The sequence below is a fragment of the Halichoerus grypus genome, chromosome 2 (genome assembly GCF_964656455.1).
Source record: "Halichoerus grypus chromosome 2, mHalGry1.hap1.1, whole genome shotgun sequence".
Taxonomy (NCBI): Eukaryota; Metazoa; Chordata; class Mammalia; order Carnivora; family Phocidae; genus Halichoerus; species Halichoerus grypus.
The window spans coordinates 191,957,239-191,982,462 of NC_135713.1; the positions used below are offsets into that span (position 1 = coordinate 191,957,239).

Below are 25,224 nucleotides of genomic sequence, written 5' to 3' on the forward strand. Positions count from 1 at the left end.
TCAGGTGACGCTCCCCCATGGGCTGAATGGCGTCTTCAAGGACAAGGAACTGCAAAGCTGAATGTTTCAATCCCATTTTCCTGCGGCCCACTTTCCCTGGAACTAGTCTGTTTTCTTCTGTCCTTACCACGGGCATTGGTGGGCTCCTCCTGGAACTTCAGGGGAAGGTAGCAGCCAAGTAAATGCCACGTGGAGCCCTGAAACCATGAGCCCTGATTCCGGCCCCGAGCCCCCTCTCTTGCTTTGGAAAACCCAGCGGAAAAACAGTCCCGACATCTCTCATGCTCCGGTGTTAGGGGTCTGTGCTTCGACAGGCACAGGGAAGAAGCCACTGAGGTGGGATGTCAGGCATCAGCTTCAGTTGTTACATCTGAGTGTATGTAAGGAAACCTCCACCAAGGCCCTGAAATGCTATCCCTCCAAACCCCCTTCGTCTGGCTCCTAGTGGGGAGAGGACAGACCGCACACTGTCACCTCTCCTCCCCTGCATGCCCAGGCCTGGTGCAAACTCCCCCCCCCCCCCCCCCCCGCCACCGGGCAGGATGGCTGGTGGCCTCCCCCAACCAGTGGCAGCATCAGGATTCAGAAGCGAGACCAGAGGTGAGAAAAATCAGGTCTTTACTGCAAAATCATTCAAAAATCACACAGCAGCAGTTCCTTCCACACACCGCAAAGCGCTACTCAGGGTCAGCGCCCCTCACTAGAAACAGTTTATTGCATAAAATGGCATTTTAAAAATAGTGTGGGCACCACTGAGTTTCACATCAGCTTTCCGTTGAAGGTGAGAGGGTAAAAGTCAACTCATCCGGAAGCATTAGCAGCTTTCTGGTACTGGGCAGAGGGTCGGTTCTAATGCTACGACTAGTGCCTGGGAGGCGGCCGTGGGCTGGACAGGCCCTACCCAGCCTACACCAGGCCTCCGGGGCCGGCCGCGGGGGCAGCACTGCCCATCCCAGGCCAGCCCCTGCCCGCGTGGGGATCGGGGCCCCCGCGGCTGTGCTCGGGCTGGGTTTGTGGGGGAGCATTAACGCTGGCTGTGGGGGTGCAGGACGGGGATAAGGATCCACTTTCCCATTTAGGAGGCTTTGGTGTGCTGGGCATAGGTATGCAACCATCTTCTGTGACGGGGACAGAGAAGCTGTGTGGCAGCCCTCCCCTCCCCCACCCCTGCCCACCACCTCCTCTGTTCTATTGCACAATTTATCCAGCTCCACAGGGCTGGGCAGGTGACTCAGCAGCCGAATCACCCCAAGGGAGAGGTGGGAGTAGATTCATCTCTTGACAGTGACAGGCAATCTCCACCTGAGGCCCCCAATCCAAGCTGAGAGCAGATAGGATGGCCAGAGGACCCAGGGTGGGGGATGGGGGGCTGTGGGTCCAGGAGAGATGGGGGAAGGCAGCAGAGAAATCACCCCCGAACCACAGGGTCTAAATGTCACTTTGAAAACAATTCCAGGCTCCCACTCTACCCCAAGACCTCTTGAAAAGGCAATCATGCTCCAGTGACATTTTCTAGTCTCCAGCAGCGCCCCTCCTGGGCCAGTCCAGCAAAGCTTTGGGAATTCATGGCTTTGTAAACTGAGGCTAAGCATCCTTCCACAAGGTGGCTGCTCCCGCGTGTCCCCGTACATCTCCGCAGCAGGCCTGGCCCTCTTCGTGGAAGGCCGGGGGTCGCCACTCCACGGTGTGGGGCCTGGCAGTCACGATGCCCAAGGCTGGCCCCTGGCCCCGGCTCACTGCCTTCTCTGGGCTCAGGCAGGCAGTGGGGCAGGGGGGGTGTCCCCCTGAGAGCGTGTCTCCAGCAGCCCCCGGCCCATCCGGCTGCATGGCTGCCGTAGGTGTGGAGGGCAAGGGGCTGAGGGGTAGGGAAGAGGACAGCCCTGGCCTGGACCAAGGAAGGTGCAAAGTGCTGACAGTGCTGGTTCCGAGTTACTCCCTTCTCCCGTGGGGACCGAGATCCCAGGCTGTAGGGAAGCCAGGGGGCTCTGACCCGGAGAGAGGTGAGGAGGACAGGGCAGGGCGGAGAGAGGAGAGGGAGAGGAAGAGGGCGGTCATCAGGACCGGTCCCACCAGCCCCCGGGGCAGTTTGGCACGTCGTACTTGAGCTGTGGGCAGCAAGGGCCCGGCGCGGGTGACGGAAAGGCACCCGGTCCAGCCGACAGGCTCTGGCCCAGCGGTGGCCTGCCCACCCGCCACCCGCCGGCCTGCAGGCCAAATGTTCCCACACATTCGCTCCGCGCGAGAGTGCCTGGATTTCTTGGGTGAATTGTGTAGGGTCAAGAATAAAAAAATATTTTCTGTTGAAATACGAAGGGAAAAAAAACCTGCCTTAAAAAACTAGACCTTTTAATCGGGAATGTGGAATTGAGAATGCGCTCAAGTCTTGTGTCCACAGTGTTCGAACAGCCCTGATGGAGGGGCCGCGTCTGTGAGGCGAGCTGGGCCTGATTAGTGCAAAGCTGCCCTGCCCGCTTCCCCTGGGCCGAGGCGGCATCAGATGGTGTCCCCACCTCTTGGAGCAGACGGGGTGCGGGGGAGAGGGACTGGGGGACATCATCGAGGGCCTCATCTGGTGGGCTCGCGCGCTGGTCCCATCTGAGTCTTCCTGACACCTCGAGAGGATCCAGGCTGAAGCCGAACCCAGCTGGGACGGCCGAGCTGAGCGGGCTGCCGCCGCCCGACGGCTTGGGTGGGGACGGCGCGCTGGCTTAGCTGAGCGTGCTCTGCTCCTGGTGCCTGCGCCGCCGGGCGCAGCGGGGGCAGCCCTTCTTCACCACGGCCTGGCAGCTCTGGTGGAAGACTGTCTTGCACTCGCCACACCTGGAGGAGGGCAGCCAGCGTCTGACCAGAGCCCTGGGGGGTGGGGGGGCCCGAGGTCCGCCCCCGCCCGCCCCCACCCCAGCGCGCCCTGCCTCCCCACTGCCAGACGCCACAGGCGCTGACGCTCACTTCTAATCCACTTTCCCCACATGCTGCTGGAGACTCATGGGATGATTCCTTGCCTATGTTGAAAACACTCTGCCGTTTAAAAAACGGAGCCCAGGGGCTGAATCTAGGCCATGAGACGCCTCCTGAAAATGAATGAATGCTCCTGCCTGGGCTGGAATGGAGGTTTGGTGGATGAATTTTTCCACTGAGAGGCTTCTGATAAGGCGTGCTAACCGGCTAAGAAGCATCATCACTGCCGGGGCGAGCCAGGCAGGTGCCAGCCCCTGGGGGCCCACTTCGTGCCTGGCCTGTGCCAACACTCTAGGGCGGCCGCTCCTTCGGTCCCTCCTCAACCCGTCTGTATATGACAGAACCAAGGCCCCCGCTCAAAGACGCGGCAAGCTACCTCTTCTCTAGGGAGACAGACAGCTCCCTTGGTCTGGGGAGGGGTCCTCGGAGGGCTCTCTTGTCCCCTGAGCAGGCCCAGAGCCGCCGTGACTGCCCAGGGCATCGGCTGCTGTAGACGAGCTCGCCAGCCCGCGGCACCAGCACACACACGGCGTCCTCCGTGCGCCTGCCCCCCCGGAACGCCGGGGCCAGCCGTGGGGAGGGCATCCCGCATACCTGACCGTGCTGTCAAACTCGAAGGGGAAGATGATGTCGTGGTGGTGGCAGATCTGGCAGATGAAGCCGCGCTGGGTGCACAGGTCGCAGTGGTAGACGTGCTGGGAGGCGAATCCGATGAGGGCATTGAGGAACCCAGCGTATACCCCGTCTGCGATCTGTGGAGGGCAAGGGCGGGGGCCGCCAGGCCTTTCAGGCAGCTGCGCTGAGGCCGAGGCCGTCGGGACAGTGCGGCCTGCTGCTGTTCCTGGCACTCTGCCTGAACAAGGTCCTACCCCCGAAAAAGGCTCTCCCCGCTTGGGCAAGAAAAGCTCCCCGGACCAGGCCGAAGGATGCAGGTGTCCAGCTCCCCCGCATGCAGAGGTCACTGGGGCTAACCGGCTTGCCAGACGAGACCCAAATCCACAGTGCCCTCCCGCCAGGAAAGGAATGTCCCCAGCTCTCACCCCCGGGGCCTCCCCACCCCCCCGCCCTCCTGCTGGGGACGAGTCCAGCCGCAGGGAAGGGGCTGAGGAGCTCCTGTGCCCCGGACTTGGCTCGCCTGCCCGCTCACCGCAGGGGCTGGTGCTCGGTCACTGCCCGGGAAGCACGGGACAGCGAGACACGCTGAGGGCCTGAAAAGCTGCAGCCCCCCCCTCCCGCATCCCCCTTTCTGATTTCTCCAGGAATGAGGTCCCTCTGAGAGAGGTCTGGAGGTCGGGGAGGGCACTCTCACCTGCTGGAGGTCGGCAACACTGTACTTGTGGGGAGACTCCAAGAGGTAATTCCTGTGGTTGAGCCTTCAAACAAAACATAAGAGGCTCCTTATAAGGCTTTCCATGATCCGGGCAAACCTGTGTTTGTTTTCATTCCTTCAGCTGCTAACCAGGTATGAACGCCTGGCCGGGGCGGTCCCTAAAGAGCACGGTCGGCCGCCTGGGTTGGGGACCTGGTCTTCCAGGTGACCTGGGGCAAATTACTCAGCCTCTCTGCACCTCAAGCTTCCTCACCTGAGAAATGGAGCTGTTTTGAGGATTAAATAATTTATTCAAAGCATTCGGCACAGTGCTCAGCACACAGTAATCAATGAGTGATTGTCAGTTACAGTGGACAACACTGTACCGTATACCTGAAATTTGCTGAGGGAGTAGATCTTAAATGCTCTCACCAAAAATCTGTATGTAAGTAGTGAGGGATGGATGTGTGAATGAGCCAGATGGGAGGGACCCTGTCACACTGTATATACATGCATCAAATCATCATGATGTCCACTTTAAACACCTCACAATTTTGTCAGTTATACGTCAATAAAGCTGAAAAAATTGCAAACAAATTTAAAGGTATAAAAAATAAAATGTCTATAAAAAAAATAACAGCGAGGAGGGGGATGACCAAAGCTAACATTTGTATGGAGAACTGGGCTCAGAGCTTTATCCATTAACTCATTCCATGGTCCCGTGAGCTCGGTACTCTTACAAGCCCCACTTTGAGAAGAAGAGGGAATAGAGGCCCAGAGAGGTTAAATAACTTGCCTGCGGTCACACAGCTAGTGAGTGGCAGAGCTGGAGTTTGAACGCAGGGGTGTGGCTCCGGAGCCCTTACCCTTACCCACCCAGTAACACCCGGAGGTGTTAGCTGTTGTCATTCCTGCCACCATTACATACCAGGGACAGCACTTGGGGACAGAAATGCATGGGAAGTGGCCTCTGCCCTCCTGTCACCCCTGGGCTAGCTGAGGGACAGTCAAGCATCCAGTGTCGGTGCTACGTGAGAGGCATGGAGATGTGGCCCAAGTACGCCAGATCCCGTTTCAGAGGGTGGGGGGCACGGGGGAGACGGGGCCCGAGGGCGGCTCTCCTTTCCAGCTCGGCAAGGGCAGCGATCCGAGGGGTTCCATCCTGAGGGAAGGAGAGTAAACACCCTGTGACAACACCTGCCTGGCCTTGCTGTGTATGCCTATGTGGGTACTGGGGTTGGGGAAAATGCCTAAGGAGGCCCCGGGGCATCTGGAATGGGCCTCCGTCATGGTCTGGGGGAACCCAACCCGGGGCAGAGAGGACCAGCCGCACCAAGCAGCCCGGCAGGCCACGCTGTGCGACGAGGGCTGAGGACACTGCCGACCGGCTGCTCGGTTCACCACGCTGGCTTCCCCAGTAAACTTCCAGCTTTCTGGGAACGGGAAGCCGCCATTTATCACCAGGAAAACACGGGGGGCGGGGGGCGCACAGGCAGGAAGGGTGGGGCTGATCTGGATGGAGAGTCATCTCTGTCATCTGCCCTCTGCCCACGGTCATGGAAGCCCTGGGGAGCGGCCAGGCCCAGGACCCTCCCTGTGAGCCACTGTCCCTTGGGCCTGTCAGACGCTCAGTAAGGCCTTGCAGGTGCTTTCTCCACAGGACTCAGTCCAAGCTGGAGGGGACAGAGATGGGCCCCGGGGCGAGATGCCACTTCTTCTCATCCTGCCGTCAGGGGAGAAATCCACACCCCAGGGCTCCAGGACTCTGTTCTCCACCCTGCAATCAGGAGACCCCTCTCTGTCCTCTTCGGCGTGAGGCTGACTGCCAGGGGGAAAGGGGCCCGAGAGATCTGTAGGGCACTCTGGAAGAGAGTGGAAGACAGGGGAGGTTGCCCCTTCACTCCTGCAGCCAGTGATGGGGTGGGAAAGGGTGCTGGCAGGGCCGGCAGATCTGCATTCCAGGCCCAGGCTGTGTGACTCCTCTGAACTCAGCTGCCTCCTCTGGCCACCCCTCCAGGGCGTTCCTAGAATGGCTCCTTCCCAAGGGCCGAGAGGGTGCTCTGGGGCTTCTCTGGCCCCTGGAGACATGTCCTGGCCTGTCCGAGGATCCCCTTTCTCTCAGAGGGCCCAGCCAGAGGGCTGCCACTAGAAAGGGGAACTCCTCCCTGACGTCACCACTCACACTCAAGGCCTGCCCTTCCTTCCCAACCATTTTGGTCCTCAGCCTCCACTCTGGCCAACTCAGCCCAGGCCTCCTCACTTCCCTGGGCTAATTACTACACCAGCCCCCGTGCCCCTCTGCTGCCAAACTGGGCTTTTCATTTTCTTACTTGCTTACTTTTTTTAAAAAAATATTTTATGTTTAAGTAATCTCTACACCCAATGTGGGACTTGAACTCACAACCCCGAGATCAAGAGTTGTATGCTCTACCGACTGAGCCAGGAGGGCAACCCCTAAACTGGCCTTTTTTAAACCCTGGAGAACGTTGACAGTCCCGTGCTCAAAACCCTTCAAAGGGCTCCTCACTGTTGGCAGGATAAATCCAAACACCTTTAGTGTGGTACCTAGGACCTTCGAGGTCTGGCGCCCGCACCCACGATCCAATTGCACTGGACCCCTCAAGAGTCCTGGTAAGCCAAACTCCCATCCCCTTCCACATCACCGGTCCCCTTGAGCCAGGAAAACTGGGCCCTCCCTTCCCCTTTCTTCTCCTGGTTCTTCTGCAAAATCCCAGTTCACTATGTACATGGGTAAGGACAGAGTTCTGGAAGCATGCTCTAACAGTACTGATGGTGGTGGGATTGCAGGAGGGGTGATCGGAACTTCCTGCCTGATTCTTTAACGCTGTTTGAATATTGACTATCTTTGTAAAGAAGAAACACATTTCTTTTTTAAAGAAAAGAGAAGAAGAAAAGAAAACCCTGCAAACCCTTAGCTCAGACGCCATCTCCTCTGGGAGCTTTCTTGGCCCTCCAGCCCTGATGAGGCTGGGTCAGATGCTTTCCCTCATGGCACGAGTCATGCTGACCCAGGGCCATCTGTCTACCTGTCTGTGTCCTTCCCCAGACTCTGAGCCCCTCATGGGGCCCTCAGCACAACTCTGGAAGGCCGCATGAGCACAGGGATTACTGGCCCATTTTATAGACAAGAAAGCTGAGGCTCAGATAAGTGAACCAACCTCTCTGAGTCACACAGCAAATCTGAGGTCGGGCAGAGGCTGCTCCTTATCTCTTTCACTTGCCCCATGCTAATTCCAAAATGGGACCTCCACTGGCCTAGCCTTGCTCTCTCGAAGGTGGTAGGCTGCACAGTAGGTATGCAGTGCTGCTACCCAAGGATGGGAACCGCAGGGTCAGGGAGAATGAGGCAGGGCTGCCCCGCAGGTCAGCCCAGACAGGTCAGTAAAGCCGAAGACCAAACAATCTGAGCAGGGTGGGGCCAGGGAAGCGAGGCCAGCACCCAGGACCCACCCTGCAGGTACCTGGTCTGCTCAGGTGTGCAGAAGATCCCCTTGACTGGAGGGTGATGACAGTGAGATCTCACCACCCTGGTCAGGGGGGGCCGGAGGGCAGACTCTCTGGAGCCCTGTGTCCTAGAATCTCCGAAAGGAGGGCAATGAGGGAAGACCCAGGCACCCAGCTGATGATCACGACAGGCAGGGCCTCCCCGGGAAGCAGCCTGAGAGGGTCCCTCATGGTGGCCACCAGAGGGCTTTCTGTCCTTTCAGGCCCTGTGCAGACCAGGGCCCAGCTGGCCGCTCTGGGAGCCTATGAGGAGCCAGCTTCTCCCCTATGCCTCAGAGAGAGCTTCCTGCAGCAGCCCCCTCCCTGAGAGTCCTGGGGGGCCTGTACTAGGCACTGCCTGGGCCCCACACAGCCATGCAGGAACGACCCCCGGAGAACACGAGCCAGAAGCCTAGAGCTACAGCCCATCAGAGGGCTGGTCTCTGTGCCAGGCCTGTGTGGAGAAGTGGCTGGGAGCAGGGGCGAAAGTGGAGGGGCTGCTGAGCTGCCCCAAGTCCCCAGACACCCAGCCACAAAGCCCCACTGGACAGTAGGCACCAGCTCCCCCACCTGGGGTCTGCCCTCCTGAGGGCCTGAGGAGAGCCCAACCCCGAGACCGTGGCCTGGGCGAGGAGGCATTTACGACGGGCCCAGAAGGACCCTAAGTCCATGCTGCAGCACAACATCGCCTCCCAACCCTGAGCAGGCCCCCAGGCTCTGGGGGCCGAGAAGCTTCTCCAAGGGCATCCTGAGGGTCCCACCCTAATCTTGCCCTCTTCTGAGGATTTTGGGAGGGATGCTGTGCTGGACAGCAGCAAAGCAGCCATGCAGGGAGGACTGGGTAGGGAGGGGCCAGGGCAACACGGCCTTCCCCCACTCCCCCCCACCCGCCCCCGAGTTCTCTCTGTTCTTTCCATGTATGGGGACTTCGTTCATGGCCTGTGCACACTCTTCCTTCTGTCTGGATCACTCTCTCCTGAATCTCTTCTCCTTTCTAAACTCCTACTCATTCTTCGGGTCTCACCTTATTTGTCCGTTCCTTTAGGAAGTCTTCCCTGCTCTGCCCTCCTCCAGTCCTCTTAACCGGCCTACGTCTGTGGCCCACAAACCTGGGCACTTAGAATGTTCTCAGTAAATATTTGTTGAATGAATGAATACATGAACAAATAAAAGCCACTCTCAAAGCATGTGGTCATTTCCCAAACCCAGTGGGAAGGTGATTTGTGCCCAGCCCTGGCATTTCTCCCAAGAGGGCATCTGGTGCGGGTGCCGGCTGTATGTGTTGATGTGTGTCGGTGTGCGTCCAGGATGCTCACCTCTTGCTCAGCTCCTTCAGGGCCCCACTTCGGCACAGGCCCAGGTAATCCCCCAGAAGCTTCAGCTGTTCCCGGCATCTCCGGATGAGGTGCATCTGCTCCACGTGCTCGTACAGCGAGGCGTTCACCAGCTGCAGGTTGATGAGGGGCTGCGCCCGGATCCGTGTCAGGAACTTCAGGGCCTGCCGGCAGATCTGGAGCACCACCAGATAGCGGGGTCGGGACAGAGATGATCATTTGGTGAGCGCCTCGGGACAGGCACGGTCTTACCTACTCACTCCCCGGCCACCCCCGTCCAAGGGTACCATCTTTATCTTATAGATGAGGGAACTGAGGCTCAGGGGTGAGGTGATCTGGCCTAGGTCCATAGCTCATAAAAGTCAAGATCTGAACCCAGGTAACCTAATGCCCAAACCCACTCCCCCTCCATGGCATCAGCTGTGGCCCCTCTCCCCCTGGGCCCACAGACCTTTCCCACTCTTTCCTGTCCTCCCAGCCCCCATTTTCCTGCCTAACGGAAACAGGCATTGGCCCGGGGCCGACTCAGGAACCAGGTGACTGTCTGAGTCAGGCTCTAGCCACAGGAAGCCACAGATCAGACACGGCTTAACGAGGTTTCCCGAGCCCCCCAGCTCTTGCCAGCAGCACCAACCAGGGCTCCCCCAAGTCCCTGTGTGGAGGTGAGCGATCAACCCCAGTCTCTCCCACCTCAGAGGGGGCTGCAGTTTCCTCCCTCAGCCCTGACCCTCATGCCAAAGCCTGACCCTCATGCCAAAGCTTACTGAGCACCTACTATGTGCTAGACAGTGGGCTGAGGATCTCAGCCACATCCTTTCCTAATGCTTATGACAAGCCAATGGGGAAGGGCCAACATCCCCATTTTATAGATGAAGAAACTGAGGCTCACAGTTGCTAAAGTGGCTTATTTCATCTACCTGCAGAAAGCGGAGCCCAGGTCTAAACTGAGGTGTGGTCTCTGCACACTTGGCTGCCTCACTAACTAATGAGAAGCCTTCCCCCCGCCTTCAGTCTCCTCCTCGCTGTGACAAGGATGGAGGAGCTGAGACGTTCTTCACCATCAGCTACGGTGCAGTGGTTAGGAGTCGGGCTTCCAAGTCAGAATTGAATTTGAATCTTGGCTCTACCACTTCCTAGCAGTGTGACCTTGTGACACTTATTTTACCTCTTTGTGACTCAGTTTCCTTGTCTGTAAAATGGGGAAAATAAAAGCAATTCCCTTATGGGATTATTTTGAGTATAGATTAAAAAAAAACAACAAAAAACGTAGCATATCCTCAGGAATGGGAGCTGCCTTCAGACTCTTGAGTGCCCGTGCAACCCCGCTGTCCCCTGAAGCGTGGGGGATGGAACAGGGCCCTAGGGAGATGGTCACACTGGGGGTTTGGGAGCCTCTGGCCTCCTGTCTTACAGCTCCACCGCCATCTCTTGCTTCCCCCAACAATGGACAATTCCTTTTCCCATTTCCCAGAGCCCCAAAGTACCAGCCCTCCAGCTGGTGGGCAGCCAAGCAGCAAAGGCCTGGGGACTCTGTTCAGATGGCTTGTCTCTAGCCCCGGCCCAGCCCTTCCTACGACTCGGCTTCAGGCCTTGGGTGAGGCTCAGATGAAATCACACACAGGAATGCGCGCTGAAAACTGCCAAGTGCGTGGACAGGCAGGAGCCTCCTGTTCCCCCGGGACTGTTCCTGGCCTGTGGGCTTGCAGGAGACAGGCAAGGAAGAAACCCCAGTCCCACGCTGACATCCTGCCCAGTGGCAGCCAGTGGTAACAGTGAACAGTAAGGCCCCTAACCCACGAGCCAGCCACTTTCTATTTCGAGTGTTCCTGCCTTTCCCAGGCCAGGGATCTCTGAGAGACCGAGAGCTGGATATTTCCTGATCTCAGATATGCCAAGAAAAGTACTGTCATTTTCTAGTTGGGGAAAAGGAAGTGGCACAAGGATTACAGCAATGAATAAGAAGATGGCTTAACAAGTGTCTGGATGTTGTAAATAGTGAGTGTGTTTTATGGCCAAAGAATTATTTGCATTTGTGGTGGTTCTGAGGTTTAATATTCTACATGTAGTTAGTTAAATACTTACCCCTGGGGGCAGGAGTGGGGACAAGGTAACCGACCAAAAAGCCAGAGTGAAGCTAACGTCCTTGGGGTTCCGGTCCCCAGCAAGGTGGAGGCTGGAGTGGCACAGAATCTGAGAGTCACGTTCCCTGTGCTCTGATGACACATCCGTGGCCAGCAGGCCTGGGCCTTGAGAGAAGTAAATAACTTCTTCTTTGTGCTTCGGTGTCTGTCTTAAACAGAAATCTGTGCCTCTGGGGTAAAGCCAAGTTTGTGCTCCTCGAGGCAGGCCCTGACCAAGTGAATTAGGGGCCGAAGGTGTGACAGGCCTCAGGAGAAAGAAAGGGCACTAATGTAGGGCTCTAAGACACGGCGGGTCCTGTCCCTGTTAGTCCTTACACAGTCCTGAGGTACACACTTATTAATCCCTATTTACAGACAAGGAAACTGAAGTCAAATAATTGGCTAATGGTAACATAGCTAGATGAGTGGGTAAGCTCAGGTGGAGAAGAGGAAATGTGAAAGATCTTGGAATACATCTAATTCAAAGGCATTTGGTGAACTTAAAAAAGTACCCAAGACTAAGTGATACTCAGTGGACAAAGCAGGTTATAAAGCAGTATGAGTCCAGTATGATCCCAACTTTACAAATGTATATAAACAGATCCATAGAGAAGGCTGAAGCTCCAGGGAGAAGTACAGCTGGTTGGCCAGCCCACCCATCCACCCACCCATCTACCCACTCACCCACCCATCTACCCACCCACCTACCCATCCATCAACCATCCACCCACCCACCTACCCACCCATCCATCCACCATCCACCCATCTATCCACTCACCCACCCATCTATCCACCCATCTATCCATCCACCTATCTACATCCATCTATGTATCTAATCTAGCCTAATTATCCTTCCTTATCTACCTATCCCTATCTATCTATCTATCTATCTATCTATCTATCATCTATCTACCTACCTACCTATCTGCCTATCTACCTATCTACCTATCTGGTTGCTGGTGCCTTACACAGTTTAGTCTGTAGCCACGGAGAGCTGCAGAGAACCATCCTCAGACCTCCAGCTGAGGACCAAGGCAGGCACTGACAGAGCTCTGCCCAGGGACTATAGACCAGCACCATGTTTTTTTCTTGGTCAGCTCCCCCCCATCATGGGGCCTGAACCAGTGACCCGGGCTTCCCTAGAGCCAAACTCCTCCATGCAAAGAAGGGCGACCATTCCTCTGTCACTCAGCAGCCCTGTGTGGCCACCGACCGGCTGGGCTCAAGGCTTACCGGGCGCTTGGTGAGGTCCCAGTTGTGGATGATCCTGGCCGGAATCACCGAGGCATCGTCTTGGTGGCAGATGTCACAGTAATAGAGGCCAGAGAAGGCACAAAGCTTGGGTCTTACAAACGAGAAGCCAATCTGTCGGGAGCAGCCTGGGGAGAAGGACAGCGGGAGAGTGAGTGGTGGTGAGGCCAGAGTCTGCGATCAATGCAGAAGTTACTAAGCAGAAGGACCTGTTCTTTAAGGAAGAGATAGATTAAAAAGGATGGAAAGATAAAACAACCCTCACTCATATGCACACCGCTCAGAAACAACCCCATTCATGAGTGTTTACAACAGAACCCTGTTAACAATTGTTGTTGCCATTTTACAGCTGAAGAAATCGGTGCAGAGAGAGCTGAGGAGACCTGCCCAGTCACAGGATGATGACGCGGCACAGCGGGGCATTGGACTGGGGTTGGGTTGCTGCTAGAGCCCACATCCTCTTCTACCTAGCCGCCTGTTCAATGTTCCCACTGCTCACTCACCCATGCCAACCTCCTGTAGGTCTACGCCCTCCACTGGGGCCCAGAAATGGAAGTGACCAAGTCTGGGCCTCGGTAAGCAGGGTAGGAGCTGGGGACCTGGGGCCGGCCACAGGGAGCGGGTGGGGAAGCCAGCCAGAGGCAGGGGCATCTGGACATCGCCTGGTGCCAGCTCAGAATCAGAGATGCCCGATACCTCGGGACAGCGGGGCAGGGTCCAGCTTCAGTCCCTCTGCAGGAGGTCCGTCCGCAGCGGCGGGCAGTGAGAAGTGGAGTGGGGTATGCCTAGGGCAGAGCAAAGGCCTGGCTCAATTCCTGAGCACATGCCTGCCTCCCACGGGGTCAGGGGGAAAGGGTCCCTCTGGCCTTGGGACTAGAAGGACTGGCTCTTCTGCTTCCTAGCTGCCTCAAACTAACCTTCACTGAATTTCTACAAGGTTCCGTCGCGGTGTCTGTAAAATTCAGCTGTTACTTGCTCTTCTGCGGGGTGATTACAAAGTTTAAACGAGAGGAGATTTTGAAAGTGCCCTGCACACTATGAATACAGCCAAATGTCAGCGGTGGGGATGAGCCTGGCCACAGAGCTGTGCTTGCGGCAGGAAGGAAGCCCAAGCTCCCCAGATTCAGTCTCGGCCCACAGGCTGGCAGGTGACAGGTGCGGGGAGAGCTCCCCCGGCCAGCACTCACACCCACTGGGGGACCCTCACAGGCCTTGGGGGCCTGGCCTCCTCCCTGAGCCCAACACCCACAGGCTGGAGGTGTAAAGCGTGAGTGTTGGCGGTTGGCGGAGGGAGGGGGTGAGCAGGAACCTGAACATGCTTTCTGCAGGAAGAAAACCGCAGACCACTTCCTTCCGGATGCCCGAAGCGGACTTTCCCCTTTAGTCCCACAGGCTCCAGCCGACAGGACGGCCCTCAAGCCACTTGCAGCCAGGACTCCTGCTGTGACGCTCTGCAGCAGGGCAAAGTTCTCCCAGCTCGCCTGGAGCACCCACGGGGATGGAAATGGGTGTCTGGATCGGGGAGAAGAGCTGACAATGGAATGTGAGCCGTGGAATATCTCACGGCCTTGAAAAGCAAGGGAGTGGAGAGGGCCTATGCGGACCTGGCTGGAGCAAGGTTCTAGGACCGTCAAGGTCCTCATCTGGCTCCACCTCGGGATAGGTACTGTGAGGAATAAATGAAATAATCCACAAAAAGCAGCTGGCCCAGTGCCCCCCGCAGAAGAATCAGATTTGATGACAGTAATGATAGAGCAGGGGTACTGACTTGGAATAATATCCATAATACATTCTTAAGTAGAAAAAACCCAAGCTGTAGAACAATATAGATAGCTGTGCTGTCTCAAATAGCGGCCACGAGCCACAGGTCAAGTTAAATTGAAAATTCAGTTCCCTCAGTCACACTAGCTCCATCTGGAGTACTCGGGAGCCACATGTGGCTTGGAGTTACCATACTGGACAGCAGAGATCTAGAACATTTTCATCATCAGAGAAAGTTCTATTGCACAGCCCTGAGCCGTACGAGCCCATTTTTGTAACTGAAAAAGACTGTGTGCACTTGCAAGAGCATGCAGAAATCTTTGGAAGGGTGCCATGCCCCTGCTCCAAAAGGATCCAACAATATGGTAATGTGGTAACGGAGGGGGTGGAGAACAGAGCTCCCTGGATGGAACTCCCTGAGCAGAGCGCAGCACCTAGCAGAGCTGCCGCCCACAGGTGCCGACCCTCGGCAGGGGTGCTGGCCTCCGTGGGTGCTGGGGAGAAGCAGGGGCTATGTGCTGCCACATCGCAGGGGTGGTGCGGGGGCATGTGCGGAGAGCCAGGCAAGGGCAGAGAGCCTACATCCGGAACCCCACCGGAGGCAGAGGGAGGCGGGCATGTGGGGGTGGTGGGACAGTGGGTGGGCACCTGCACAGAAGCAGCCCTGGGAGTCCAGGCCTTTCTCCGTGGGGATGGCCACCAGGTACTGCAGTAGGAAGCCGTTCTCCCGCGTGGCGAACTTCAGCACCTCCTGACAGTTTTCGTCCAGACTCCCGCCCAGGGTCACGGCCTCCTCGGCCATCTCCAAGTAGGACGCCAGGACCTTGCGCACCAGATCCCTCCACAGGGCGGCTTCCTCGGCACTCCCAGCCTGCAGCTTCAGGACGGCCTTGGCCGTGATGATTTTGAAGAAGGAGGGGCCCCCGAGGCTTGTGTCTGGCAGGATGTCTCGGATGGTCTCAATCCCATGGCTGTCACTTAACATCTTCTCGTTGTTTCTCACTCGGAAGCATTTCAGAGACTCCAAGGAGAGGGAAAAAATACAGGGCATCCAGGTCCCATCCGTGCACAGGTACAGAAGGGATTCTTTAATAGCATCTGGCTCGGGAACTTGGGCAGAGGACCAGCAGAACTGTGTGCCCTGGAGGGTGTCAGGCTCGGGGAGCAGGTCTGGGTGGGAGGGGAGGCCACCCTGAGGGGCATCCGGAGGGTCGTCAGGCTGCTCGGGGTACTGGATGTTCACCCATTCATCCTCCTGCTGTGGCCGGCACTTCTGCAGGGCCTCCCGCACACGGTCCAGCCAGTCCTCGGCTTCATCCTGGGAGGAGGCCCTCAGGGCCAGCTTCCTGCCGGAGAAGACCAGCTCGAAGCGGCCATCGCTATGCGCCGGCCCCACAGATTCGCAGCGCAGTAGCGAGCAGGTCTCCACGCAGGTGCGCTCCTCGGTGTTCAGGTAAAGGCGGAACTCCAGAGGGGAGAGCTCGCAGAAGAGTTCCTTCCAAATGCCCATGGCCCCCCGCCGCTCCACGGTGCCCAGCTTCATGAGGCCCCGGAACGGGTTGGACAGTCCTGGGGGCAGAAAGAGGCACTTTAGATGGTGGGTCACCGCTCCACCTCCCGAGGCCCTGCGGCGGGTGTGGACACTGACTGCCACCAGAACAGTTTTTGAGTGCCTTCATCCTATCCTCACCCTCTACTGTTGACCTTGTTCCTGAATTTTACTGAGCCAAAAAAAGCACTCAAAAGATAACCTCCACAGACTCCTCACTTTGGCATCAGTACCCACAGTCTCACCTCCCCCTTGTCACCAGGGACGAGGCCAACTCCTCTGTTTGCACAGGGGACCCCCCCTCCGCCCCCCCGCCTACTCAAGGACAAGAACATCTCTCCAACAACCCTCCCTCTCCCGTGTCACTGCTTTCTCCCTTCCCTCCCGGATCATTCCCGCCAGCATACAAACATGCTGTTATTTCTGCCATCTTTAAAAATAGCTTTCTTGATGGCACTCACATCTCTAATTACCACCCTGTTCCTCCGTCCCCCTTTACAGAGAACCCCCTGAGGAGGTGTCAAAACTGCCTCTAGCGCCCCGGCTCCCATTCCATCTTGAATCTGCTCCAGTCAGGCTTCTGTCCCCTCCTTCCACTGGAAGGGAAGCCCCATGCCCTCCTTGTCACCAAATCCAAAGCCTAATCCTTGGTCCCCATCTGGCCTGACTCATCAGCATCACTGGATGCAGCTGAGCCCCCCTTCCCTCCCTCGGCTGCTGAGGTGCCACTCTGGGTCCTACTCCGCCTAACGGGCCACTCTTCTGTCCCCTGGGCTCGCTCCTCCTTCTCTCCCTGACATCTCAACACGGGGGCACCCCAGAACTCAGTCCTGGGTCCTCTCCTCCAATGACACCCACCTCCTACCTGGTCTTGCCCACTTGCAGGGCTTCATGCCAACAAGGCCCCGGTTTTTATCTCCGGCCTGAACCCCGCCCTTGAATCTCAGATTCAGATCTCCACCTTGCTCCACGTACGTCTAATATCTAATAAGCACCTCAAAGTGGACATGCCTGAAAATGAATTGCTGACCCTCCCACTGAAAACTGGCTTCTCCCCCAGCATTCCTCATCTCTGTAAATGCTACACTGTATCCTCCCAGTTGCTTGGGGTAAAAACCTTGGAGTTATCCTTGATTTCCGTTCTTCCATACCCCACATGCAGTCTTTCTGCAAATCCCGCTGGCGTATCCAGAACACCCCACTTCTCACCACCTCCACCGCTACCATGTGGGCTCAGTCGGCCGTCACCCCCAGCCTGGCTGATCTCTTTCCCTGAGGTCCTTCAACATATGAGCCAGGATGACTCCCCATTTAAAGGAAGTCAGATCACGTCCCTCTGCCCCAAACCCTGCAATGGCTGCCATCTCCCTCAGAATGAAAGCTAAGGCCACTTCTGTGGCCCTCGAGGCCCTCGCTCACTCTGACCTCACCTCTAACCACGCCCTCCCCATCTCCTCAGTTTCCCGGACACGTGCCCAGGGCAGGGGCTTTGCATCTGTTCCCCTGCTTGAGACACGAAGGTCGCCCAGCGCCTGCCTGCCTCCCTCCCTCCCTCCCTCCACATCTCCTCAGAGGTCACCTTATTTGTGAGGGCTTCCTTGGCCATGTGAAATAGTACACTCCCCACCTTGGTACTCCCATATTTACTGTTCTCCATAGCAATGATTATCACCGGCCCAGACTATACATTTACTTGTGAATCGTCTTATTTCCTGCCTAGGATATAAGTCTGTGAAGACAGAGACTTTGTCTTGCTTCCTGCTGTGTCCCCAGCACCTAGAACAAACTGGCACAGCGCAGATAACTATCTGCTAAATGAGCGCCTGCCTAACTACCACACACTGCTCAGGGCTCCCTGTTTCGTAGGGGTCTGCCACCAACCTGGGGTCCAAAGGACACGCAGTTCTCTCTCTCCCAGCCTGGACTAGCCTTGGAGATCTCAAACAATTGTACAGGGTCTTCCTACCCTTCAGGGAACCTAATGGCCTAGGCATGAAGCACACCTTCTCTGGCATGGTTACAATCACCCCGTGGACCTAAAGAAAAACCTAAATGAAGCCAGCTTGGAGACCAAAGCTCTACCCATACTCCCCAAGCCAGGAACCTGGCCAGAATTGTCTGCTGGCTCATTGCGGACACCAAATGAAGTGGGAAAGAGACACACACCAGGGCATACTTTTTTGTTTATGGGGGTTGTAGATAAATCAGGTTATGGTTATTGACCGCTTTCTAGAATTTCACAGGGCATGGAAATCGAGCTGGCCTCACTGTAAACAGCACAGAGAGGACACTAATCAGATAGCAGAGCTGATACACCCCACAAGCGCTGTTAAACAAACCATCTAAGGTAAAGGCCTTGGGAGGGGACACTGAAATGCCTTCAAGGGGCAGGGTTTGCTCTGGGCTCCAGGCAGAACCCAGGGTTTTGTATAATCATACGACTTCAGGGAAAAAGTTTCAATATTTCAATATATGAAACAGGCTTTTGAACATTATATTGTTGAGATTTTATGAGATAATATAGTACCTTTCCTGAAATGCTTTCCTGAATTACTCAGCAAGGGTGCTCCTTATTACACTGGGGGAAGAGGTGTTGTTTGGGAGAAGACATGACCCGGAGGCCATCAGCACTGCGCTCTGGAAGGCACTGTCCTGCACAGCGAGGCCGCTGGAAGCCACAGCCACCTACCCATCTGCCGGCGGTGCACCACCCTGAAGTTCTTATGCTCCGGCGCTGTGGCTGCCTGGCTTTTCCTGCCTCCTGGGGAAGGCACACAGGCTTTGTCTAAGGCCCCCGTGGAGAAGCTTTTTCTTGGTCCTTGAGAAAAATGCCGGAGGAGCCCGGGCCTCGATTCCGGTGTCCCTCCGGAAGGAGCCACGGAGCGTTCTGAGGGGCTCTCTGGGGGTGGCTCCTGGGTAGGCCGGTAGAAGTCATCCTCTGAGATCCAGCTCTTGCTTTTCTAGTGGGAAAGGAGTGAAGACAGGTTTGTTTCTTTCTTTTTTAAAGATTTTTTATTTTTTGTTATTTTTTTTAAAGATTTTATTTATTTATTTGAGAGAGATCATGAGCAGGGGAGGAGGGACAGAGGGAGAGCGGGAAGCTGACTCTCCGCTGAGCAGGGAGCCCGACGCGGGGCTCGATCCCAGGACCCCGGGATCATGACCTGAGCTGAAGGCAGACGCCTAACCAACTGAGCCACCCAGGCACCTCCAGAGGTTGTTTTTGAAGCTTTTTATGAACATCTTTATTGAGACACAATTCATTAAATTAACCCATTTCAAGTGTACAGTTTAATAGTTTGTGTGTTCACAGAGTTGTGCAACCATCACCACAATCTAAGTTTAGAACGTTTTCATTACTCCAAAAAGAAAGTCCATGCCCATGAGCAGTCACTCCCCATTTCCCCTCAACTGCTCCGGTTCTAGGCAAGCAATAATCTACTTTCTGTTTCCATAGATTTGTCCACTCTGGACATTTCATATAAATGGAATCTTCTAACACATGGTCTTTGTGTCTGCCTTCTTCCCCTCAGCACCATGTTTTCAGGGTCTGTCCACGTTATAGCAGCTGTGAGTACTTCATTCCTCTTCATTACTAAATGGTATCCCATAATGGTATCCATACCACACTGTCTGCTCACTAGCTGATGGGCATTAGGGCTGTTTCCTCCCTTTGGCAATTATGAATAATGCTGCTGTGAACATTCATGTCCAAAATTTTGTGTGGATGCTTGTTTTCCATTTCCTTGAGCACATACCTATGAGTGGAACGGATGGGTCATATGGTAACTATGTCTAACTTTCCGAGGAACTTCCAAACTGTTTTCCACACTGGCTGCACCATTTTACATTCCCACCAGCCATGTATGAGGATTCCAATTTCTCCACATCCTCTCCACCATTTTTTGTTACCTGTTTGCTTATAGCCATCCCAATGGGTGTGAGGTACCATCTTGTGGTTTGGGTTTGCAATCTCCCCAATGTCTAACGACACAGCAACCTTTCTTGAGCTTCGTGGACATTGGTATATCTTCTTTGGAGAAATGTCTATTCAAATCCTTTGCCCATTCTTAAATTGGTTTGTCTTTTTGTTCCTGTGTTATAGGTTGAATTGTGTCCCCCACAGAGATATGTTAAAACCTTAACCCCCAGTATCTCAGAACCTGACCTTTGGAAGTAGGGTTGTTGCAGATGTAATTAGTTAAGATGAGGTCATGCTAGGGGAAGGTGACCCCTTCAATGTGATTGGTGTTCTTATAAGAGAAAAGACACACACACACAGAGGAGAATCCCAAGTGAAGACAGACACAGAACGAGAAAGTCGTGTGATGACAGAGACAGAGCTGGGAGTGACGGATCTTTGAGCCAAGGAACATCAAGGATTTCTGGCAACCCCAACCTGAGAGAAGGGTGCAGAACAGATTCTTTCTCAGGATCTCCAGAACGTTCCTGCCAACATCTGGATTTTGGACTTCTAGCTTCTAGAACTATCAGAGAACGCATTTCTATTGTTTTGAGTTATCGAGTTTATGGTACTTCATTACAAAGGCCTTAGGAAACATTCAAGTTGTAAGGGTTCTTTATATATTCTAGGATATATGGGATACTAGGCCCATACCATATACATGGTTTGCAAATAATTTCTTCAGTTCTGGGGGTTGTCTTTTCACTTTCTTGATGGTGCCTTTTGAGGCACAAAATTTTAAAATTTTGCTGAAGTCCAATGTATCTATTTTTTCTTTTGTCTCTGCCTTTGGTGTTATATGTAAGACGCCACTGTCTAAGGTTATAAAGATTTGCTCCTATGTTTTCTGCTAAAAGCTTTATAGTTTTAGGTCTTACACTTAGGTCTACAATCTATTTTGAATTAATTTATGTGTATGGTGTGAGGAAGGGGTCCATTTTATTCTTTTGCATGTGCATATCCCGTTATCCCAGCACTGGTTGTTGAAGGGCTGTAGAATTTTTCAGCCCTGCTTATAGGGTTTGAGATGAGGGAGGCATGGGTGAGCAGGACCCAGAGTCCTCACTGGCCACCTCTGCTGGGACTCCTCACTTCTGAGCAGGCCCCTGAGGCCCCAGGCAGCCAGGCCCTGCCCCTTCTCTTCTGTTGCTGTCTGAGCCTGAAGTTGCTCGCTGGCTGGTGGAAGTGGGTTGGGTCTGGGGTCAGGGGATTGTGGGAATGGATTTTAGCTTCTTCTTTTCTTCTTTTTTTTTTTTCCCCCACTATTTCAAGTGCTCCCTGCCTTTCTGTGCCTAAGCATGAATGAGCAGAGGCAAGAAGCTGGTTGGACTGCCCTAAGTGACTGTCTATACAGAGGAAATGACTCACACAAGGGGTTAGCCCAGCCCAGCTATTTTGTTAAGTGTCACCAACCTCACCCTGAAGTTGCTATTTCCAACCCCTAACTCAGACTGCCCTCCCTGCTCCCAGAGACAAGGAAGGGGAGCAGGGCTGGGACTGCCCTCGAAGGATTGGTTTGGATGGTTTAATCTATTCAGATGCTAGATGGCTCGTTAAGCCAAGAGTAGAGAGCTCTGAGTCAGGAGTGTGGGGGCCTCACAATGCTGGGCCTCCAGGGCTTCCTCCAAAAACCCTCAGAATTAGCAGGTGTTTCCTTCTGCCCATGACAGGACAGTGTGTCAATCAGAGTGGCTACTTGAGGACTACCTGTAACACAGGATTCTGAACAAAGCCTGCCTAGGCCATAGAGACCCAGGGGAGCTCCCTGAGGAACATGGACAGGAGGAGCCTCACAGAGCCTGGGGGACATACCTGGGAAGTCCTGTGGCCTCCCAGCCCCAGCTAATGGCTCCAATGGGAGAGACCACTATTCCTTAAGTCTCAGTTCAGGGGTCATCCATCACCTCCTCCTGGAAGCTTTCCTTACTATTCCCCAGTCTACACTCCTCCCACCTCCTGGCTGGGTCAGGGACCCCTCTGGGCCCCCATGGCATTCTTTGCTTACCCCCAGCCTAGCACCTATAAGGTTGTTTACAATTTTTCATTTTTCTTTATGCCTGGCACAGAGTTATAACAGATGAGGGAATAAATCTTGACTATCCAAACTTCTTTAGTATGAAATAAGAAGGGTGGAGTGAGGGGACTGGAAGGAAGGGGACAAATGTGAATTGTGAGGTGATGTATGTTCACTGGTGAGGGCTTCTCTCTCCGAAAGGCAAGGGAGACTACTAGGAAATGTTCAGACACGGGCCAGCGGCCAAGGTCAGCCACCAGAAAATGATACTCCAGGGAAAATCTTTTGTTCTCTTAGGTAATAAAGAAAAAACAGTGGGAACATTGGGTCCTTGGAGCCTTTGCACACAGGCCTGGAGGGAGCTCTCTGCAGCTGTGCCCCAGCCAGCACCCCCTACCATGAAGTGTGTGTGGGGGGTAGCGCACCACTGTTGTCCTTCTCCCTCCCCTTTCCTACCACCTTCCTACCTTCTGCTCACCCAGGCCCCACATCTGGCCAGTTCCCTGCCCCTTTAACAGTGGGGGAAACCACCACCGACCAAGGGTCTAAGCCAGAGCAGCGCCTGCCACTAGGGACCCAAAACAGAGGAATGCCACTGGAGTTAGTAAAGGTACAGGATGCTGTAAACAACAGCTAAGTCTCAGAGGGGAGTCTGGCTGAGGAGAGAGATACTAGGTGTCTGGACTGTTTTCAGAAAAAGTGCTTTTTGTCCAGTCTATCCTCATTACACCAGGCAAAGAGATTTTGCCTGTACTCCTGTCTGGGGGAGGGGACCACATGCTATAGGCGGTGATGAGGGGACCACATGAGGGAAGTGATTAGGATGAAGTTTTAGAATTCAGACTGTCCTCTGGAGTCACACTGAGAAATCAATTCACAACCCCCCAGACTCCACAAATAAAAGTCCCCTTAGCTCCCCCACTCCCTGCTCCTTTCCTTCCCAGCACTTGTCACCAGCATAATTATGATGTGGGTAATGACTTGTCTAATCCAGTGTCTGTCCCCAGGGAGCAGGGCCCGTGTCCGTCCTGTTCCATCACTGTACCAAGCATGGTGCTTGGCCCAGAGCAGGGCCTTTGTGTTGAGTGAATTTAAAATAATGTGTTTTTTTTTTAAAGAAAGACTGAATGGCTCTCATGGTTATACAACTTGACAGTGACCCCCCTCTACTCCCCGCACTGTCCACCCCACGCTGCCCAAGTGTCAAATAAATAGCAGTGACTAAGTGCCAGAAGCACAGAAAGATGAGAACTACAGAGGTGACACACAGGGCAGGGTGCTACCCTGTCCAAAGGCTGGGGGTCCCCCGGGCCAGTGTGAGCCAGCGGGCTGCACAGGGGGGCCCAGAGGCTGTCTACCGAGTTCAGGGATGAGTGGGTCCTGTGACTCTCAGCAACCTGACTCCCCTGAGGCCTGCAGGGAGGCAGAGCCTGCCCTGGTCAGACCAACCTGCCCACCCCATGCACTTGATGGTATACTTCTCAATGTAAACTTACAAGTTAGCATCTCGAGAGTCTCTGAGAGTTCGAGAACTACTAATTGTGCCTATACTCTCCCAGGTACAGTGCTCAGAGCTGACATTACAGAAGGGAGCAGACACGTTCTTTTGTATCATGGAGCTGATATGTGAGTCCAGAGGCAGAAAATAAACAAGTAGACAGATCGAGGGACAATATGATTTCACACAGTGATGGGTGTTATAAACAAAGTAAAGCAGGCAAATGGGAAACAGAGTCTCTGGGGATGGTGCTTTTGAGACAAGGTGCTCAGGAAAGGCAGAGACAAAGGCGAGGAAAAGGAGCAAGCTGGGAAAGGGTCCCGGCAGATGGAACAGCAAATGGACAAGCCTGGGGCTGGAAGGAGCTTGTTTTGTCAGGAGCTGCAAGGAGGCCCGAGGGTCAGCACTCGGTAAGCAGAGGAGGAACTTGGGTGACAAGCTGCCCTGTCCCATCAGCTCTGGGACCCTGGCAAGACAGGATGTCTGAGCCAACACAAGACAAGTCATATCCTGGACAGGAGTGAACTCAATTTGGTCAGTGCCACTCTGTGGAGCCCTGCTGGGGCACACAGCCACAAACCCTCGGGACAGCCCTCTGCTGCCAGCTCAAGCCAGGGGCTGTGGAGCCTTTCTTCTTCACCCTTCAGAGCGTGGTGACAGTTTTCTGCTCATAACCTTCAGGGTCCTGTGACATTCTGGGCCCTGAAGTAATCTTCAGGATAGTAAAAATGGAGAGTGTGACCCTCACTTATACAGTGACATGATTTAAATAGTCATAGTCAGTAAGTGGTGCTAGTCCATCAGATATCCCTATGGAAAAACATGACTTTTGACTCCTACCTCACACCATACACAAAAATTAATCCGAGAGGGATCATAAACCTGACTGCAAAAGGTAAAACAGTAAAGCTTCTAGATGAAAATACAGGGGTTTTCACAGCCTCACAGCTTTGGGTAGACAAAGGGTTTAAAAATAGACACAAAACATATTAACCACAGAGAGATCGATAAATTGAGTATCATTAAAACCAAGAACATCTGTTCCATAAAAGATACCATTAAGAGATTTAAAAGGCAAGCCATAGACTCAAAGAAGACATCTGCTATACGTACATATGCTATATAATTTTTTCTGCCATAAAAGACCTATCCATAATACATAAAGAGCCCCTACAAATAAATAAGGAAAATACACACAACTCAATTTAAGAATGAAACAATGACTTAAACACTTCCAAAAAAGGACTGGCCAGTAAGGAAATGAAAAGGTATCAAAATCTTTGGTCATCAGGGAAATGCAAATTAAAACCACAGTGAGGGGCACCTGGGTGGTGCAGTGGTTAAGCATCCAACTCGGTTTTGGCTCAGGTCATGATCTCAGGGTCCCGGGATTGAGCCCCGCATCTGGCTCTGTGCTCAGCAAGGCGTCTGCTTCAGACTCTCTCCCTCTCCCTCTGCTCCCCCAAACCTGCTCGCACGTGTGCACGTGCTCTCTCTCAAACAAAATCTCAAGAACAAAACAAAACAAAAAAAACCCCAACCAAGGTGAGCCACCACTACACACCTTTTAAAGTGGCTACTACAAAGACTGATGACACCCCTGGCTAGGATAAAGAGCAATGAAAATGCTCACGTACTGCTAGTGTGAGTACAGGTCAGTACAAGCACTGTTAGACAATGCTTGGCAGTATCTACTAAAGGTAAACACACCCCTACCCAATGACCTGGCAATTCCATTCCTAGATATATACCCACAGAAATGAGTACAGAGGTTCACTGAAAGGCAAGTGCGAGAATGTTCACAGCAGCTCTCGTCCTAATAGCCAAAACCTGGAAACAACCCAAATGTCTGTTAGCAGGAGAATGGATAGATGCATTGGGATATATTCTTACAATGGAATACTATAGAACAATGGAAAAGAACAAACTATAACCTCGTGCTAAACGCACAGGTGAATCTCA

General features: G+C 54.1%; 1 protein-coding gene across 8 annotated transcripts in view; it reads right to left on the minus strand.

Annotated features, from left to right (window-relative positions):
* Positions 1-601: 601 nt before the first annotated feature.
* PLEKHM1 (pleckstrin homology and RUN domain containing M1) overlaps positions 602-25,224 on the minus strand; it is a 45,921-nt gene continuing 21,298 nt past the window's right edge. For 5 of the 8 annotated variants that reach the window (XM_036096637.2, XM_036096644.2, XM_036096639.2 and 2 more), the window contains 7 exons: positions 18,476-18,746; positions 14,886-15,806; positions 12,459-12,604; positions 9,088-9,281; positions 4,268-4,331; positions 3,553-3,710; positions 602-2,820 (listed from right to left, as the gene is read on the minus strand). In XM_036096637.2, the coding sequence (XP_035952530.1) occupies positions 2,709-2,820; positions 3,553-3,710; positions 4,268-4,331; positions 9,088-9,281; positions 12,459-12,604; positions 14,886-15,806; positions 18,476-18,746 (1,866 nt within the window). In that variant the 3' untranslated portion in view covers positions 602-2,708. Of the gene's footprint in view, positions 2,821-3,552; positions 3,711-4,267; positions 4,332-5,195; positions 5,430-9,087; positions 9,282-11,187; positions 11,352-12,458; positions 12,605-13,172; positions 13,262-14,885; positions 15,807-18,475; positions 18,747-25,224 lie in introns of those variants that run through there. The other 3 variants (XR_013445131.1, XM_036096646.2, XM_078065851.1) reach the window with 3 other exon arrangements.